Source organism: Conger conger, chromosome 9, assembly GCF_963514075.1.
Source record: "Conger conger chromosome 9, fConCon1.1, whole genome shotgun sequence".
NCBI classification, from domain to species: domain Eukaryota; kingdom Metazoa; phylum Chordata; class Actinopteri; order Anguilliformes; family Congridae; genus Conger; species Conger conger.
The window spans coordinates 11,091,842-11,110,338 of record NC_083768.1 but is presented as its reverse complement, the minus strand read 5'-3'; the positions used below and the strand labels follow the sequence as shown (position 1 = coordinate 11,110,338).

At 48.4% G+C, this 18,497-nt stretch overlaps 1 protein-coding gene across 1 annotated transcript in view; it reads right to left on the bottom strand.

The window, feature by feature from the left end:
* Positions 1-6,373: 6,373 nt before the first annotated feature.
* Positions 6,374-18,497, bottom strand: part of LOC133137541 (contactin-5-like) — a 28,104-nt gene continuing 15,980 nt past the window's right edge. The window contains exon 4 of the mRNA XM_061255873.1: positions 6,374-6,876. Within this exon, the coding sequence (XP_061111857.1) occupies positions 6,542-6,876 (335 nt within the window). The 3' untranslated portion in view covers positions 6,374-6,541. The remainder of the gene's footprint in view (positions 6,877-18,497) is intronic.

Below are 18,497 nucleotides of genomic sequence, written 5' to 3'. Positions count from 1 at the left end.
GCTGGGGGGCCCGTGTGGACGTGTCAGGGCCCACCATCACCCTCGGCACAGAAACTGTGGCCCTCCAGTCCGGTGACGCACGAAAGACTGCCCGAAGAGCCCGGAAGACTGCCCGAAGAGCCCGGAAGACTGCCCGAAGAGCCCGGAAGACTGCCCGAAGAGCCCAGAAGGGGGCGACTGACGCCCTGCCACTGCCGACCACCAATGCGCCCAGCCACTCGCTTGCCTGCAACCAACCTGTCACGCCAGCTGAAGAGACGACAGCAGCCGTCCACGACAGCTCCTCTATCAGCATGCTGACCTGTTCGCTGTACGCGACCAGGACTGCGCCCAAACTGAGCTGGTCCAACACGGCATCACCACCGGCACTGCCCAGCCTGTTCGCCTGCGACCGCACCAAATGTCTCCTGCGAAAAAGTTAGTAGCAGAGGAGAAAATTAAAGAAATGGCCGCAGCCGGCGTAATTGAACCCTCTGACAGTCCGTGGGCAGCCACCCGCTGTCTTGGTTCAGAAAAAGAACGGGGAGTGGCGATTTTGTGTAGACTATAGGCGTCTAAATGAGGTGACCGTTAAGGACTCCTACCCACTCCCCCGTTTTGATGAAGCACTAGACCACATTAGCGGCTCTAGTTGGTTCAGCTCCCTGGACCTTCGCAGCGGCTACTGGCTAACGCCTGAAGTGCGGCCTAAAACCGCTTTTACTATTGGGCAGGGGTTGTGGTAGTTCCGGGTGATGCCTTTCGGCCTCTGTAACACGCCGGCCACGTTTGAACGGTTGATGGCGCAGGTGCTAGTAGCTGTCCCTCGTAGTCGCTGCGTTGTGTACCTGGACGACCTCCTGGGACACGCTAGCGATTTCCAGCAAGCCCTTGCTAATCTAACAGACGTGCTAGCCGCAATTCGCCAGGCGGGGTTGCGGTTGAACCCTAAGAAATGCCAGCTTCTCCGGAGGGAGACTTTCTTGGGGCACGTCGTGAGCGAGCAGGGCGTAGCCACCGACCCTGCTAAAGTGGCTGCTGTAAAGGACTGGCCTATTCCTAATAATGTAAATGAGTTGCAAAGTTTCCTGGGCTTAGCGTCGTACTACCGACGTTTTGTATTCGAGACTTCGCTACACTGGCTAGCCCCCTCCATCGCCGTTTCAGTGGGGCGAGGAGCAGGCAGCGGCGTTCGACCAGCTCAGAACGGCTCTCACTGAGGCATCGGTGCTGGCCTACCCTGTCGCTCAGCGTCAGCACATTGTGGACACTGACGCCAGTAACGTTGGTGTGGGGGCCGTGCTGTCGCAGCCAGAAGAGGACGGCGAGTGAGTGGGGGCTTACTTCTCGAAGGCGCTGAGCAAGGCGGAGAGGAACTATTGCATGACCAGGCGGGAGCTGCTGGCAGTGGTCAAGGCACTCCGCCATTTCCACCCGTACCTGCAGGGCAGCAAATTCCTCCTCCGCACCGACCACGCCTCCCTCACCTGGCTCCTGCACTTCCGCGACCCCGAAGGCCAGGTTGCCCGCTGGCTAGAGCTGCTGCAGGGCTACCACTTTGAAGTGCAACATCGAGCTGGGCGTCTCCACGGGAACGCCGACGCCCTATCACGACGACCCTGCGCAGCTCAGGAGTGCCGGCATTGCAGTCGGCAAGAGGAACGGGAGCAGGCGTATTACGGCCAGTGAGGGAGCCTCCAACTCCATGACGACCTCTACCGCGAATGGCAGTCCTCAGTACGAGGGCACAACCTCCGCCAGCTGCTGGTTCCCCGCCTGCTCCGCCCCAAGGTCCTCGGGCTGGTCCGCGGCTCGGTGGGGGCCGGGGGCACTTTGGAACCAACAGGACGCTCCACCGGCTCCGACACCGGTTCTACTGGCCGGGGCACCGCCTGGACGTCGAGCTCCATGTGCACGGCCCGTAAAGGGCCTTCGCACCGCCCCCGAGCGCCCATGCAGCAGTATCAGGCGGGGGCCCCAATGGAGCGGGTGGGCGTGGATGTCCTCGGGCCTTTCCCGGTCACCGAGTCTGGCAACCGCTCCGTCCTCGTGGCCATGGGTTATTTGTGGCCAGAGGCGTATGCGGTGCCGGATCAGTCGGCGGCCACGCCGGCGGAGAGGCTCGTGGCAGAAATGTTCGCTCGCTTCGGGGGCCCCCGCCGAACTGCATAGTGACCAGGGGCGGAACTTTGAATCCGAGCTGCTGGCTGAGGTGTGCAAGCGGCTGGGTGTGGCGAAAACGTGGACTACGCCGCTCCACCCCCAGAGTGACGGGCTGGTGGAGCGGTTTAACCGCGCGCTAACCACCCAGCTGGCTATCCTCACCAGCAGCCATCAGCGGGACTGGGATCAACATCTGCCCCTGGAGTCGACCCAGTGCACGCCGGCGGCCTTGATGTTCGGGCGTGAGCTCCGGACGCCGGTGGAGGAGTCGGGTCGGTCCCCGGTGGAGTATCCCAAGCGGCTGCGGGAGCGTCTGAGGGTCGCCCACGACTTCGTCCGCCGGGCTCAGGCCTCTGCCAGCACTAAGCAAAAGCGTTGGTACGATGTACGCTGTCGGGGACAGCCCTTCGTGGCAGGAGACCGTGTGTGGGTCTTCTGCCCCGACAGGAAGAAGGGTCTGTCCCCAAAGCTGCGTCCCCAGTGGCGGGGGCCTGGCGGGGTCGTGGAGCGACTGTCTGACGTCATTTACCGCATCCGTATGCCGGGACGCAGACGTCCGGTGGTGCTCCTCCGGGACCGGCTGGCTCCTTACAGGCCCAACGGCGAGCCTGCAGCTGCTGGCCAGGAGGCCAGCATAACCCCGTCGGCCGGTGCCGACCCTCCGGTTGCTAGCTCGGAGGCTAGCCTAGCCCCGTCTCCTGAGCCCAGCCATTCGCCGTCCCCAGAGGTCGGGAGGCCCCGACGGCAGCAGCGACTCCCAGGCCATCTGAGGGACTTTGTGGAAGGACTGTGGACTGCGGGGTTGTCAGGGGACGTAAACCCCTTTGGTGGGGGCCATGTAACGGCCTGGGGTTCTGTACCTGGGCTGGAGGGGACCGAGTAGTCTGTGGCTACCCGGTCGTGTTTAAAGTTTTTATTAGAAAATGTGTCTTAGGGAAATTTTCAATGTTTTTACTGTGCACAGGGCGCAGCCATGTTGGAAACAGTGACGTTGTTCGCCCGGGAAGGGGTAAATTGGGTGGAGTTATCTTCTCGCCGTGTGTCATAATGTGGTGTTCAAACAGGTCGTCTGATCTGCTTTTAAAAACAATAGTCGCCCGACCAGTTTGGTCAGTCTGCGAATGTTTGCTGTGAAGAGCATTACTGTTAGTCTGTTTTAATAAAACGAAGCTGCCAAGCGATTCGAAAAACGCCATTATGTCTCTGCCTCGGTCTTTGGATCCAGCGCACACCGCAATATATTTACTGGAATATTACAAATAACACACAGAGCCCTTTGTCACCCAGTGGCACCCCATCCTTCACATGCTATGGGCAAATATGATCAAATTTACCTTTTACTGTGAGTTTCATGACTCTGTAGAGTCCATCTGCTTCACACCTGTATAGTCCCCCATCTGACCGAGTGAGATCTGAGAGACGGAGAGACAGGTTTCCAGGGGAAACAGAGTCCAACAGCTGCACTCTGTGTCTGTAGCGATCATTGCCACTGGTAGGACCTTGTGGAAATATAACAGTGTTTTGGTTTCCAAGGTGTGCAGTCCATTTGATCCGTTTAGGTTTGATCTGCACATCAGTACAGGCACAGGGCAGGACCACTGAGTGTCCTGTGGATCCAGTGATGTGTATGGATCCAGAATAAGAGAAAACACACCCTGCAGAGAGAGAGAGAGAGGGAGAGAGGGAGAGAGGGAGAGAGAGAGGGAAGAGAGGGAGAGAGAGAGAGGGAGAGAGAGAAGAGATTTTTTATTTAAAATAAATATGGTTTTCAGTCATATGGTTCACAAGTTACAGTATAAGGTGCAATACGCAGAAGTGCAGAAGTAATGTGGCTTATTCTAGAACAGTGATTTCTACTTCTGCATCCATTTTTTGTACTTTTTTATACTACAGAACTGAAAGTAGCTTTTTACTGAAACCCGGTCTCCCACTGTCATTCTTTCTGTCATGTGGGAGGTAATACCCGCTGTTACCAGCAGAGGGCCGAGGATCATTGGTCGCACCTGTTCCTCATTGGCGTTAGGGGAATTACCTCCCGGGAAGCATATTTAAGCTCAGTACTGACTCTCCTTCAGTGCTTGTGTGTCAACTGTTCGCTCTTGCGCCAAGCCGATAAGCACAAGGTAGACTCTATCAGGTACTGTGCTGGTGGTTGCTAACAAAAAAGAAAAGCTTAAAAAAGGTAAGGAAGGCGTTTCGCTGGTATCGTGTTCACTGGCGCCTTCCTCTAAGGTTTTTTGGTTTTGGTCTTTCTTTCTTTTGACTCGACGTTGTCCCCTGGTATGTATTTTTGGTTTGTGTTTTCTTCCCGAGCTGCGCCTCGAGGGTTTTATTTTCTCGTGCCTAGTTTGTTACGTTAGGTTGTATTTTCTTTTCGGCGGTCCCGGTCTGATACCGTCAGTGCTGTGTGTCAAGCACATTTTGGGTTTTGTGTTTCGCCCTGTTTTGGAGGGTTGTTTTATTTTCCCAGCCGCTTTTGGCTTAATTTCTGTTATCCTTCTAATTCGCCTTCGGGTTAGTTTTTGTTCCTCCCTCTGTTCTGGGAGTAGGGGTTATCGCCTAATATTGAGTTTTAGTGGCGAACACGTTTGCGTGCTCGCTTTAAAAGGGTTTCCCCTTTAGTCGCTACTGGCTCTCCGCCCAACCCCATCCTCACACTTTCAGTAGATAGATGGAGCTTTGGATTTTTAATTATTTCAAATTAATTTTCGTTGCAACAATTAGTAGCAATAATAACAATAAAGATAACTCTATATTGGATAAATAGCAGAGCAGCATACACAATGTTCTTGGATATGAGTTCAAAGCAAAGCAAAAAATATCATATTAATTTTCCACAATATTAACTTATCTCCGATGGACATTTACAGTAAATTACAAAGGGAGTTATCCTCATGCTCCGATCGTCATTACAAACAGCTTCATGGAAAGAACTGTGCATCTCTGTGAGTCTCTGTGCATCGTTCTCCTTTTAATTCTATGAGAATGGCACAGAGACAATTTAAGTTTTTAAGGAGAGCTCATTGAAAGCATCAATAGAGTAGAGAAAATGATCATCTCACCTGAGATTGTGTGAATCAGACTGCTAACAAGCCAGACACAGACCAGTGTGGTTTCCATGGTCAGCTCTCCAACAAATGTGCAGCCAACGCTATCTTTGTATTCAACCATATACTGTGTGCGTCATATTTCCTGCCACAGTGCGAATTAGAATTAGAACTGCTGTGAACAGTGCACATACCAAAAAGAGGAAACTAAATTCATGAAGAAAATAAATGAAGAAAAAAAAGCAGAAAAGGGGCGTACCCCGCACAGGAAACCAGGCTACTCCAAACACACATGGTAAAATGTAGAGTTAACATTTAACACATTTACCATTTAACACAAGAGTACGTATAGGGTAATGTGGGTAATGGAAAGACCTGACTGGACTGCCACCATCTTTTATGTATTCAGTCACATGGGGCGGTGTGGGGAGGTTTGATCATGGAGTGGTAATGGGGGTTGGGCCAAATAAGAAAGGGCAGCCACGCTCATGTGGGCCCCTTATGGTCACAGAGGCCTGACCCAACCCCGTACTCCGTACACAATGGCCTTCAATGCAGCTCTCTCCTTGTTGGGCTCTGTCAGGCTCCTCCACACACACACACTCACTCACACACTCACACAGACATACACACATACACTCACACACTCACACACACACACACTCACACAGACATACACACATACACACACACACACACACACACACACACTCACACAGACATACACACATACACACACACACACACACACACACACTGATCGCCTTACTGTCCCCTAACCAAAACTGTCTCCTGGGGCGGCATTGGCCCAGGAGGTAAGAGCAGTCATCTGGCAGTCCGAGGGTTGCCGGTTCGATCCAGCCCTGGGTGTGTCGAAGTGTCCTTGAGCACCTAACCCCCAAATGCTCCTCAGATGATCTCTCAGCCTGCTTAGCAAAGGTTTGGTGGCTAAATTGGGCAGCCCTGTCTGATTCCCCTCCTCACAGGCCTGCTTAATACACCCCCTAGCTTAACCATACATACGTATACATATACAAATACATATACTTTGAGCTCCATAATGTTTGGGACAAAGATATATGGACATGTTTTATTCTATTTTTAGATTCATAATCAAGCAATTCACAAGTGGCAAAATTGCAGTTTCTCAGCTTTTATTAAAGGGTATTTTTTTGGACCATTTGGGTTTCACAATGTAGAGATTACATAACTTTTCATACAAACCCCCTTCCCCCCATCGCCGTTTTTACGGTACCATAATATTTGGGACAAATATGTCCCACCCACCTAGGTTAGCTGCAGGCAATGAGTTGATATAAATGTTGTCATTTGAAGATTTAAACACAACCCATTTAAACTTTTAAACAAAATTCTTCAAATCCATCTATAACTGTGAGGATGATGTCTTTAAACTGTCCATCTGCTTCACATCGGTATGTTCCCTCATCTGACAGAATGAGATCTGAGAGACGGAGAGACAGGTTTCCAGGGGAGACAGAGTCCAACAGCTGCACTCTGCCACTGGAAGGACGTGGTGGAAATATAACAGCGCTTTGCTGTTCTGTCACTGCAGTCCATTTGATCTGTTCAGGTTTCTTCTGCACATCAGTACAGGCACAGGGCAGGACCACTGAGTGTCCTGTGAATCCAGTGATGGGTATGGGTCCAGAATCAGAGAAAACACACCCTGCAAAGAGAGAGAGAGGGGGGGGGAGAGAGAGAGAGAGAGAGAGAGAGAGAGAGAGAGAGAGAGAGAGAGAGAGAGAGAGAGAGAGAGAGAGAGAGAGAGAGAGAGAGAGAGAGAGAGAGAGAGAGAGAGAGAATTGAATTTAAAAAATCCCTTTATTTACATCTATTCATATTTTACAGTCCGGGTCTCCCGTATCATAACTCGAGATTAGATACATAAAAATGAAAATAGAAAATAATAACTATACAAAAATAAAGAAAAGAATAAAAGAAAATTCAGATTTACAAAACTATAACCAATCACCTGGAAGAACTTAAAAATGAAGCAACAGTGAATCATTACATACAGAAAACAACACCTCTCTAACTCCCCAAGTGCTCACAAACTCTACCAAGTTGCCCGTGAGTTTGTAATAGGCAAACTCCACCCTGATTCGTGACGCCAACAGTCCAGCCATCATACAAGCCGGGTCCACTGACCCCTCGCCCCTGATGCAGTTCTTCCTGGTCTTCCATATAGCCAGTTTAGCTATTCGTGACACCACATTGAGCAGGACATGCAGAGACTTTTTTGCAGCTGAGTACTTTGGACCATAAATGAAAAGTTCAAAAGAAAAATCTTGCCCTAAACCCTGAAACAGCTGCTCTAGCACCATGAATAAGCCCTGAAGCCTAGAACACTCTACAAAAAGATGATGTAATGTTTCCCTCTCTAAACAAAAAGGACAGCCCTCCCCTACACTAGGATCCAGGTGTGCCAGATACCTGTTTGTAGCTATCGCCCCGTGCACAATCCTCCACTGGAGGTCACCCGTCCGTTTCTCAACGGGGGATTTGTACAGGGACCGCCAGCAGCCTTTCGGGGAAGACCCCGGACCAAAGAACCCAGTCCACCTCGACACCTCCATTCCTGCCAGAGAACGTAGGTGGGACACTTTGACACAGGTATGATAAACCGCCTTCTTCCCCACAGCCTCACACTCCCCTAGCTCTGGTGTTTTAAAGGAGAGAAAACCTCCCTCCTCCTCCTGCCACTCCCCAAACGCAGGAGAAACAGTCAGGGAGGGGAGGCATTCACAGACTCATTGTCCCACTGGTCAGAGAGCGTTGGATCCTCTATGAACGTCCTGAGGGGCCCTGGCAGGGACGCACAGACCTCCTCCACCAACCTTTCCAGCAGTCTACGGGACCGGATACCCGTTGTCTCCCCAAGCCCTCCAACAGATGTCTTGATTAGATGACCCAGCTTGACACACCCAGCCTCCCGCAGACTGGACTGCAGGCTGGTGGAGGACAGGACCTGTGAGTCGATGAGGGCGTTCCCGAACAGTGGCTCCTCAAACAGCCACATCCCTGGTGTTGCATCAGGTTTCCGATGGACTTTGAAAACCTGCCATGATTCCAGGACTGAGCGGTAGAAGGGTATCAAACCAGCCAGGTCCACTGCCTCAGGCTGGAGCAGGAACAGCTGTTTGTCGTAACCAAGGCGACCAGCCCTCCTCAGCAGCAGCCTAGCTGTATCCTGCCAGCTCAGTCCAAAGGTATACAGTAGCCTCTGTGCACCCTGTATTCTAAAGGCCACTATCCTGGAGGGAATGTCAATGAGGCCTTGTCCCCCCTCCTGTATTGGCAGGTAAAGTGCAGGCACCCTCACCCAGTGCTGACCAGACCAGAAGAAGTCCACAATAGTCCTCTGTATCCCCTGAATCAGACTCTCTGGTGGAGGTAATACAGTCAGTCGATGCCACAAAGTCGAGGCAACCAGGTTGTTGACAACCAGGACTCTTCCCCTTTACGACAGCTGGGGTAGCAACCATTTCCATTTAGACAGTCTGGCACACACCTTTTCCACTACTCCCTCCCAGTTCTGCTTCTGAAAATCCCCTGTCCATAAAAAAACTCCCAAAACTTTCAGTCCCTCTCTCCCCCAGCTAAGACCCCCAGGCAGACTGGGAACTGCCCGCTCCCGCCACTGTCCTACCTGCAAGGCCCCACTCTTCTCCCAGTTTACTTTTGCAGAGGAGGCCTTCTCATACACCCCTAATGACTGCACTAAACCCCCTACATCCTGTTGATTTTTTATAAAAATGCTAATATCATCAGCATATGCCGAGACAATCAGTGGTGGACTCTCTGGTAGCCCGGGTAGTGAGAGCCCACTTAACCTGCTCCTAAGCCTGCTCAAAAGGGCTTCAATTACTAGGGAGTATAGCTGTCCTGAAATTGGACAGCCCTGTCTAATACCCCTCTCAATCTTTATTGGACGACTCCACCCCCCACCCACCTTTACCATACATGAGACATCCTCATATAGCAACCCCACCCATGACCTAAATCCCTCCCCAAAACCAAAAGCCCTCAAAGTAGAAAATAAATACCCATGGTCCACGCGATCAAAAGCCTTCTCCTGATCGAGAGACAAAATACCAAGATCAATCTTATATACTTTGCACATGTCCAATAAGTCTCTCATTAAGAACAAATTGTCCATAATAGACCTATCTGGGATGCAGTATGTCTGGTCTTTTTCGACTAATATCTCCAGATAGTCTTTAAGCCTATTGGCCAGAACCTTGGAGAGCAGCTTGTAATCCGTGCATAGCAGGGCCACAGGTCTCCAGTTCTTGAGGGAGGCAAGATCCCCCTTCTTTGGAAGGAGAGAGAGAGCTGCTCTCCGACAAGAGGTCGGTAGTGAGCCTCTCTGGACACATTCCTGCAGCACCTCCAGTAGGTCCGCTCCTAAATGTCTCCAGAAATGCTTATAAAAATCTGCAGATAACCCATCTACTCCAGGAGCTCGACCGGATGCTAGCTGATGGACAGCTGTTGTAAGCTCCTCCAAGCTGATGTCCATGTCCAAGGCAGCACGATCATCAGCCCCCAGCTGAGGCAGTCCCTGAAGCAGCTCAGCAGCACACTCATCATCACAGGTCTCTGCTTTGTAGAGGGCAGTGTAGAAGGACAACGTGTGCTTCCTCATCTCTGCTGGGTCTGTGGTCATTCCGCCATCGGGACACCATAGACATAACATCTGCTTATTCTGAGAGACAGACTTCTCCAAGTTGAAAAAAAAGGAGCTTGGTGCATCCATGTCCTTGATACTTATGAACCGTGCCCTAATCATGGCTCCCTTCACCCTCTCACTTAAAAACAGACTCAGCTGCTTCTTTTTCCTTTGTAGTGTTTCCCCATCAGGGTTATCCTGTGCCAAGAGACTACCCTCAATGTCCCTGATCTCCTGCTCTAGAGCCTGTATAGCTGTCCTTACCTTGATGGTGGACTGAGCAGTGTACTGCTGACAGAAAATACGTGTTTGTGTCTTTCCTACCTCCCACCATTGGCTTAAGGATTCAAAATCCCTTTTCCTAGCCCTCCATAAATTCCAAAAAAATGCAAAATTCTCACAGAACATATTGTCCTGTAACAATTTTACATTAAAATGCCAGTAAGAACTGGACTTTGCGCTAGGTGAGAGGTGTAAATCTACAGTGACTAAATGGTGATCAGAAAAACCAACGGGGTGAATGAAACTATTTAGTAGCCTATTGCTAAAAGATTGTGAAATATAAACCCTATCTAACCTGGCTGCACTGACTCTGCTGTTTGCTACCCTAACCCATGTGTACTGCCTAACCTGTGGATGTCTAATTCTCCATGCATCTACTAAACCTAGTTGAGTGATTAGCTGTGATAAAGTAGTGGATGATTGTAAATGTGGTTCCTCACCTGTCCTATCCAATGTAAAATCCACTGTGCAGTTCCAATCCCCCCCTATAACATAACATTCCCTCTGCCCACTCTGTTGCAATGATGCTTGCACTTTCTTAAAAATGTCAAGCCGTTCTGTACCCTGATTCGAGGCATAAATGTTAACAAAACAAAAACTAATTTCATTTATTTCAGCCCTGACCATCTGTGCCCTACCTTTCACTATCTCAGTGGTGGATATTACATTTGCCCCTAACCCTGGTGAAAAAAGAATGGCTGTCCCTGCACTAAAATTGGTCCCATGACTAAGAAAGTGTTGACCCCTCCACCATAAGCCCCAATCAATCTCATTTGCTGTGTCACTGTGTGTTTCTTGAAGAAAAATAACGTCCAGTCCTTTTTGTTGAAAAAGTTCAGAAACCAATGCCCTCCTCTGCCTGTCCCTCCCACCATTCATGTTCAGAGACCCAACCCTTAAACTATGCATAGGAAAAAGTGAAAATAGAGACAGAACAGATAGACAGAACAGACAAGTAAAGAAAACCACCATGTGAAGACCAGTCATTATTTACTCATTATTTTCTGCCTTTTTATCCCTTTTGCTTTCTTCGTCTCGACCCCCTTCCTCAAATCAGTGACAAACTTTCTCAGCCTAAAACGTTTTTTTTTTCTCCAGCAGATCCAACCCAACTATCTTTTGCAACATAGACACAGTTTTAATGAATTTCTCTGTGTCAGGAAAATAATCAGTTATTTTAACTGATTTTCCATAGGTTTCGTCTAAAAACATGTTTATCTCCCCCAATGTGTACAGATCACTTCTCTGTTGTGAGTCTGTCACTGACATGCCGTCAGACTCAGAATCCTCCTCCTTGTCTTCCTCATTCCCCTGTCCCTGGACAAAAAACAGCACCTGCTTCCCACTGACCTGCTCCCCTTCAGCCTCCATCTCCTCCTTGCCAACCTGCTCACCTTGACCCAGCTCACCTGTCTCCACTACCGGCACGTCTGCAGCAACAGTCTCGCTTCCTGCCATGTCACCAGTGGTAGCTTGACTGTCACCCACCACTGCTATCTCATTCACCTCCCCTTGAGTGTTCTCCCCCTGCTTCTCTAGAGTTCCACTGCTAGTTTTATTAGCAGGTGGTAGAGCTGTCTTCTTGTTTCCTCTCTGCCCACTGGTTCCTTCTCCTGCGTCAGCTACCGTACCCCAAGCTTCAGCTAGCGGACCCCCAGCATTAGCCAGCGGACCCCCGGCCTCAGCCAGCGGAGCCCCGGCCTCAGCCAGCGGACCCCCAGCCTTAGCCAGCGGACCCTCGGCCTTAGCCAACGGACCCCCAGCCTTAGCCGGTGGACCCCCAGCGTCAGCCAGCAGACCCCCAGCTTCAGCCAGCGGACCCCCAGCTTCAGCTAGCGGACCCCCAGCCTTAGCCAGCAGCCCCCCAGCCTTAGCCAGCAGACCCCCAGCTTCAGCCAACGGACCCCCAGCTTCAGCTAGCGGACCCCCTGCCTCTATGTCCTCCCCCCGCTGTCTATGAAGGCAGGCAAAACGTTTGTGGCCGACATCCCCACACTCAAAACATTTCATGAAGCCAGAGCTTGCATATACCATGTAGTATCCATTATCATGTTTAACCCTGAATGACACATCCAGGGACTGTGTGGGGCAGGCTAAAAACATAAATACATGCCGTCTGAAAGACTGGACATGCTGGAGTTTTTCATTCCTACACCCCAAGCCAACATTTTTGAACGTGCTAGCTAGCTTCCCGAAACGCTGGAGCTCCCGCCCCAACACCTCGTTGGGGATGAATGGGGGAACCCCCGACACCGTAACCCTGGTGGACGGTACCGCTAGCGGCGATACCTGCGTGTACACGTCATTGAGAAACACACCGTTCTCAATTAACCTCGCGACATATCGTTCCTCTTTCATAAATACAACCACAGCTTTATTCATCCTAGATGCATACGCAATATTCTCATAACCTGTGGATTCCCCCACGGCAACGAGAACACATTCCACCGTGACCGCTTGGTCTGACATAATCCTTGATACTTATGAACCGTGCCCTAATCATGGCTCCCTTCACCCTCTCACTTAAAAACAGACTCAGCTGCTTCTTTTTCCTTTGTAGTGTTTCCCCATCAGGGTTATCCTGTGCCAAGAGACTACCCTCAATGTCCCTGATCTCCTGCTCTAGAGCCTGTATAGCTGTCCTTACCTTGATGGTGGACTGAGCAGTGTACTGCTGACAGAAAATACGTGTTTGTGTCTTTCCTACCTCCCACCATTGGCTTAAGGATTCAAAATCCCTTTTCCTAGCCCTCCATAAATTCCAAAAAAATGCAAAATTCTCACAGAACATATTGTCCTGTAACAATTTTACATTAAAATGCCAGTAAGAACTGGACTTTGCGCTAGGTGAGAGGTGTAAATCTACAGTGACTAAATGGTGATCAGAAAAACCAACGGGGTGAATGAAACTATTTAGTAGCCTATTGCTAAAAGATTGTGAAATATAAACCCTATCTAACCTGGCTGCACTGACTCTGCTGTTTGCTACCCTAACCCATGTGTACTGCCTAACCTGTGGATGTCTAATTCTCCATGCATCTACTAAACCTAGTTGAGTGATTAGCTGTGATAAAGTAGTGGATGATTGTAAATGTGGTTCCTCACCTGTCCTATCCAATGTAAAATCCACTGTGCAGTTCCAATCCCCCCCTATAACATAACATTCCCTCTGCCCACTCTGTTGCAATGATGCTTGCACTTTCTTAAAAATGTCAAGCCGTTCTGTACCCTGATTCGAGGCATAAATGTTAACAAAACAAAAACTAATTTCATTTATTTCAGCCCTGACCATCTGTGCCCTACCTTTCACTATCTCAGTGGTGGATATTACATTTGCCCCTAACCCTGGTGAAAAAAGAATGGCTGTCCCTGCACTAAAATTGGTCCCATGACTAAGAAAGTGTTGACCCCTCCACCATAAGCCCCAATCAATCTCATTTGCTGTGTCACTGTGTGTTTCTTGAAGAAAAATAACGTCCAGTCCTTTTTGTTGAAAAAGTTCAGAAACCAATGCCCTCCTCTGCCTGTCCCTCCCACCATTCATGTTCAGAGACCCAACCCTTAAACTATGCATAGGAAAAAGTGAAAATAGAGACAGAACAGATAGACAGAACAGACAAGTAAAGAAAACCACCATGTGAAGACCAGTCATTATTTACTCATTATTTTCTGCCTTTTTATCCCTTTTGCTTTCTTCGTCTCGACCCCCTTCCTCAAATCAGTGACAAACTTTCTCAGCCTAAAACGTTTTTTTTTCTCCAGCAGATCCAACCCAACTATCTTTTGCAACATAGACACAGTTTTAATGAATTTCTCTGTGTCAGGAAAATAATCAGTTATTTTAACTGATTTTCCATAGGTTTCGTCTAAAAACATGTTTATCTCCCCCAATGTGTACAGATCACTTCTCTGTTGTGAGTCTGTCACTGACATGCCGTCAGACTCAGAATCCTCCTCCTTGTCTTCCTCATTCCCCTGTCCCTGGACAAAAAACAGCACCTGCTTCCCACTGACCTGCTCCCCTTCAGCCTCCATCTCCTCCTTGCCAACCTGCTCACCTTGACCCAGCTCACCTGTCTCCACTACCGGCACGTCTGCAGCAACAGTCTCGCTTCCTGCCATGTCACCAGTGGTAGCTTGACTGTCACCCACCACTGCTATCTCATTCACCTCCCCTTGAGTGTTCTCCCCCTGCTTCTCTAGAGTTCCACTGCTAGTTTTATTAGCAGGTGGTAGAGCTGTCTTCTTGTTTCCTCTCTGCCCACTGGTTCCTTCTCCTGCGTCAGCTACCGTACCCCAAGCTTCAGCTAGCGGACCCCCAGCATTAGCCAGCGGACCCCCGGCCTCAGCCAGCGGAGCCCCGGCCTCAGCCAGCGGACCCCCAGCCTTAGCCAGCGGACCCTCGGCCTTAGCCAACGGACCCCCAGCCTTAGCCGGTGGACCCCCAGCGTCAGCCAGCAGACCCCCAGCTTCAGCCAGCGGACCCCCAGCTTCAGCTAGCGGACCCCCAGCCTTAGCCAGCAGCCCCCCAGCCTTAGCCAGCAGACCCCCAGCTTCAGCCAACGGACCCCCAGCTTCAGCTAGCGGACCCCCTGCCTCTATGTCCTCCCCCCGCTGTCTATGAAGGCAGGCAAAACGTTTGTGGCCGACATCCCCACACTCAAAACATTTCATGAAGCCAGAGCTTGCATATACCATGTAGTATCCATTATCATGTTTAACCCTGAATGACACATCCAGGGACTGTGTGGGGCAGGCTAAAAACATAAATACATGCCGTCTGAAAGACTGACATGCTGGAGTTTTTCATTCCTACACCCCAAGCCAACATTTTTGAACGTGCTAGCTAGCTTCCCGAAACGCTGGAGCTCCCGCCCCAACACCTCGTTGGGGATGAATGGGGGAACCCCCGACACCGTAACCCTGGTGGACGGTACCGCTAGCGGCGATACCTGCGTGTACACGTCATTGAGAAACACACCGTTCTCAATTAACCTCGCGACATATCGTTCCTCTTTCATAAATACAACCACAGCTTTATTCATCCTAGATGCATACGCAATATTCTCATAACCTGTGGATTCCCCCACGGCAACGAGAACACATTCCACCGTGACCGCTTGGTCTGACATAATCCGCACTCCATGACGGAGAGACAGGGATGATGTCTCCCGAGATACCATCCCGATCCAAAACACCGACACCAACTAACGTCAAACTAATTTCTTAAACTTAAGCACAACGACACATTATGAAATAGAAAACAGGTTGAAATACACGTGAAAGTCTTTTAGAAAAGTAGAAAAAGTTAGCTTACCAGCAGCACTCACTCAGCTCACCAACAAACACTCACTCACTCACCACACACCAAACTCCCAGCATGTAAGAGAGAGAGAGAGAGAGAGAGAGAGAGAGAGAGAGAGAGAGAGAGAGAGAGAGAGAGAGAGAGAGAGAGAGAGAGAGAGAGAGAGAGAGAGAGATGGTTTTAAGTCATATGGTTCACAATGTACACTATAAGGTGCAAAAAGCAAGCCATGAAGTAAAAAGATGAAATAAATTTCAGCACAGAAGTAATGTGGCTCATTCTAGAAGAGTGATTTCTATTTCTGCATTTCAGTGCAATTAAATAAATATATTTACTGGAAGGTTACAAATAATTCACAGAGCCCTTTGTCACCCAGTGGCACCCCATCCTTCACACGCCATGGGTAAATATGGTCAAATTTACCTTTCACTGTGAGTCTGATGTCTCTGTAGTGTCCATCTGCTCTACACCTGTATGTTCCCCTATCTGACAGAGTGAGATTTGAGAGATGGAGAGACAGGTTTCCAGGGGAGACAGAAATCAACACTCGGTCTTTGTAGCGGTCGTCCACTCGGCCTTGTGACCAAAGTATGATACTAGAAGGACCTGGTTGAAAAACCCATCTGGTACGTCTCAGTATTGTCCCTCCATCAGTGCAGGAGCAGGACAGGACCACAGAGCCTCCTGTGTGCCCAGTGACTCCTTCGGGTGCAGATAGAGAACATCCTGGAATAAAGGGTGACATATTATTGCTCACTCAGACCACTAACAAGCATGAGTGCCCTGTTTGGTGATTGTTTGCTTGACTAAAATGATTTATTGACTATTTAAAATACATGTATCCCCTCTTACCAGGGATGCCCCAGATACCAAAAAGCATCAATAGGAATAAAACACAATGAAGTCAAAGGCTTATTTCCATAGTGGGCCTTTAGGCCCTGGTGGCAGTATAGCACAGTGATGAGGAAACCAGGCATGCCATGCGGAGGTTGCATGTTTGATTCATACGTAGGGCACTGCTGTTCTAGGCAGGGCAGTTTAACTGAATTGCTTCTGATGGATCCACCTGTATATGTGGATACTGTGTAAAAATGAAAGTCATGTACTGTATATTACTCTGGACAATAGCGTCTCCACAATTCCTTAAAATAAATGTTGTATAAACATGTTTGAAAGAAGTAGGGGAGACCGGGGATGGTTGGCATTTCTCTGTAATAATTTGTGATAGAATTTTCTAACTGGTAGCAAATGAAACTTATTAATATGTTTTGTAAAATAAGGTGAATAATGAGACATATTGCGCACAATGTTATGGGGTTGGTTGGTACAATGTTAAAATTCTATTCAAAATGTAATTCAAATAAGAATTAGAAAACACAAATACTCAATGAGACATGATAAATATAATAAATATACAAAGTGTAATGTATAATATTGTATAATGTAAAATAGAGTTGAAACCAAACAGTATTTTTAACCAGTTCATCAGTAGAAATGCAATACCTACCGGTCTACTATTCTCTCCTTTAATCTCCCTGTCTCCCTGTCTTTTTCCTCTTGTGTGTGTGTGTGTGTGTGTGTGTGTGGATGGATGCATTTTCCTGTGCGTGTATGTGTGTGTGTGTGTGTGTGTGTGTGTGTGTGTAAACCTGTGTGCATGTGAATCAGGTCTATGGACTGTGTGGGTCGGTGCCCATATGTGACTGATGGAACAGTAACTACAATATTGTGCTCCGAGCCTCACACACATGCATGTACTACATGTGTATATAATTATGTTTAATCATGTTTAATATATGAATAGTACATGGATTATCACATCAGTGTGCCAATCAACACCAAGATTAGTGGGCCAACCATCTCTACTCACAATGGGACCCACCTCTGTGAAAATATTACGTCACTCAGCTAACATCACTCATCACAGACTTTATCAAAATGTACCCGATTCCTGCCTCTATTAACTGGAAGTAACACCTATCCAATACCTCTAACAGTTTTCTGATGTGTTTTGTGTGAAGACCATTTTTTGTACTTTTTTATACTACAGAACTGAAAGTAGCTTTTTACTGAAAGTAAAACTTACTTTTTCACTAAAAATTGTTTTAACATGATACACTTTTTTTTTAAATTGCTGGCTGCCAACCAAACCCGGTCTCCCACTGTATACGGTCATTCTTTCAGTAGATAGATGGAGGTTTGGATTTTTAATTATTTCAAATGCATTATGGTTGCAACAGTTAGTTAATACAGATAACTCTATATTGGATAAATAGCAGAGCAGCATACAAAATGTTCTTGGATATGAGTTCAAAGCATAGCAAAAAAAATCATATTCATTTTCCACAATATTAACTTATCTCCGATGGACATTTACAGTAAATTACAAAGGGAGTTAACCTCATGCTCCGATCGTTATTACAAACAGCTTCATAGAAAGAACTGTGCATCTCTGTGAGTCTCTGTGCATCGTTCTCCTTTTAATTCTATGAGAATGGCACAGAGACATTTTAAGCTTTTTAGGAGAGCTCATTAAAAGCATCAATAGAGCAGAGAAAATGATCATCTCACCTGAGATCGTGTGAATCAGACTGCTGACCAGCCAGACACAGACCAGCATGGTTTCCATGGTCAGCTCTCAAATGTACAGCCAGAAGGTTCTGTTGCTTGGTGGTTTGTGTGGTATTTGTTTCTCCAGAAAACTCCAACGCTACCTTGGAAATTCAGCCATATACTGTGTGCGTCATATTTCCTGCCACAGTGTGAATTAGAATTAGAAGTGCCATGACCAGTGCACATACCAAAAAGAGGAAACTAAATTTAATAAAATAAAAGAAAAGCAGAAAATGGGCGTATCCCGCACAGGAAACCAGGCTACTGCAAACTCACATTGTAAATTGTAGAGTTAACATTTAACACATTTACCATTTAACACAAGAGTACGTATGGGGTAATGTGGGTAATGGAAAGACCTGACTGGACTACTGCCACCATCTTTTATGTATTCGGTCACATGGGGCGGTGTGGG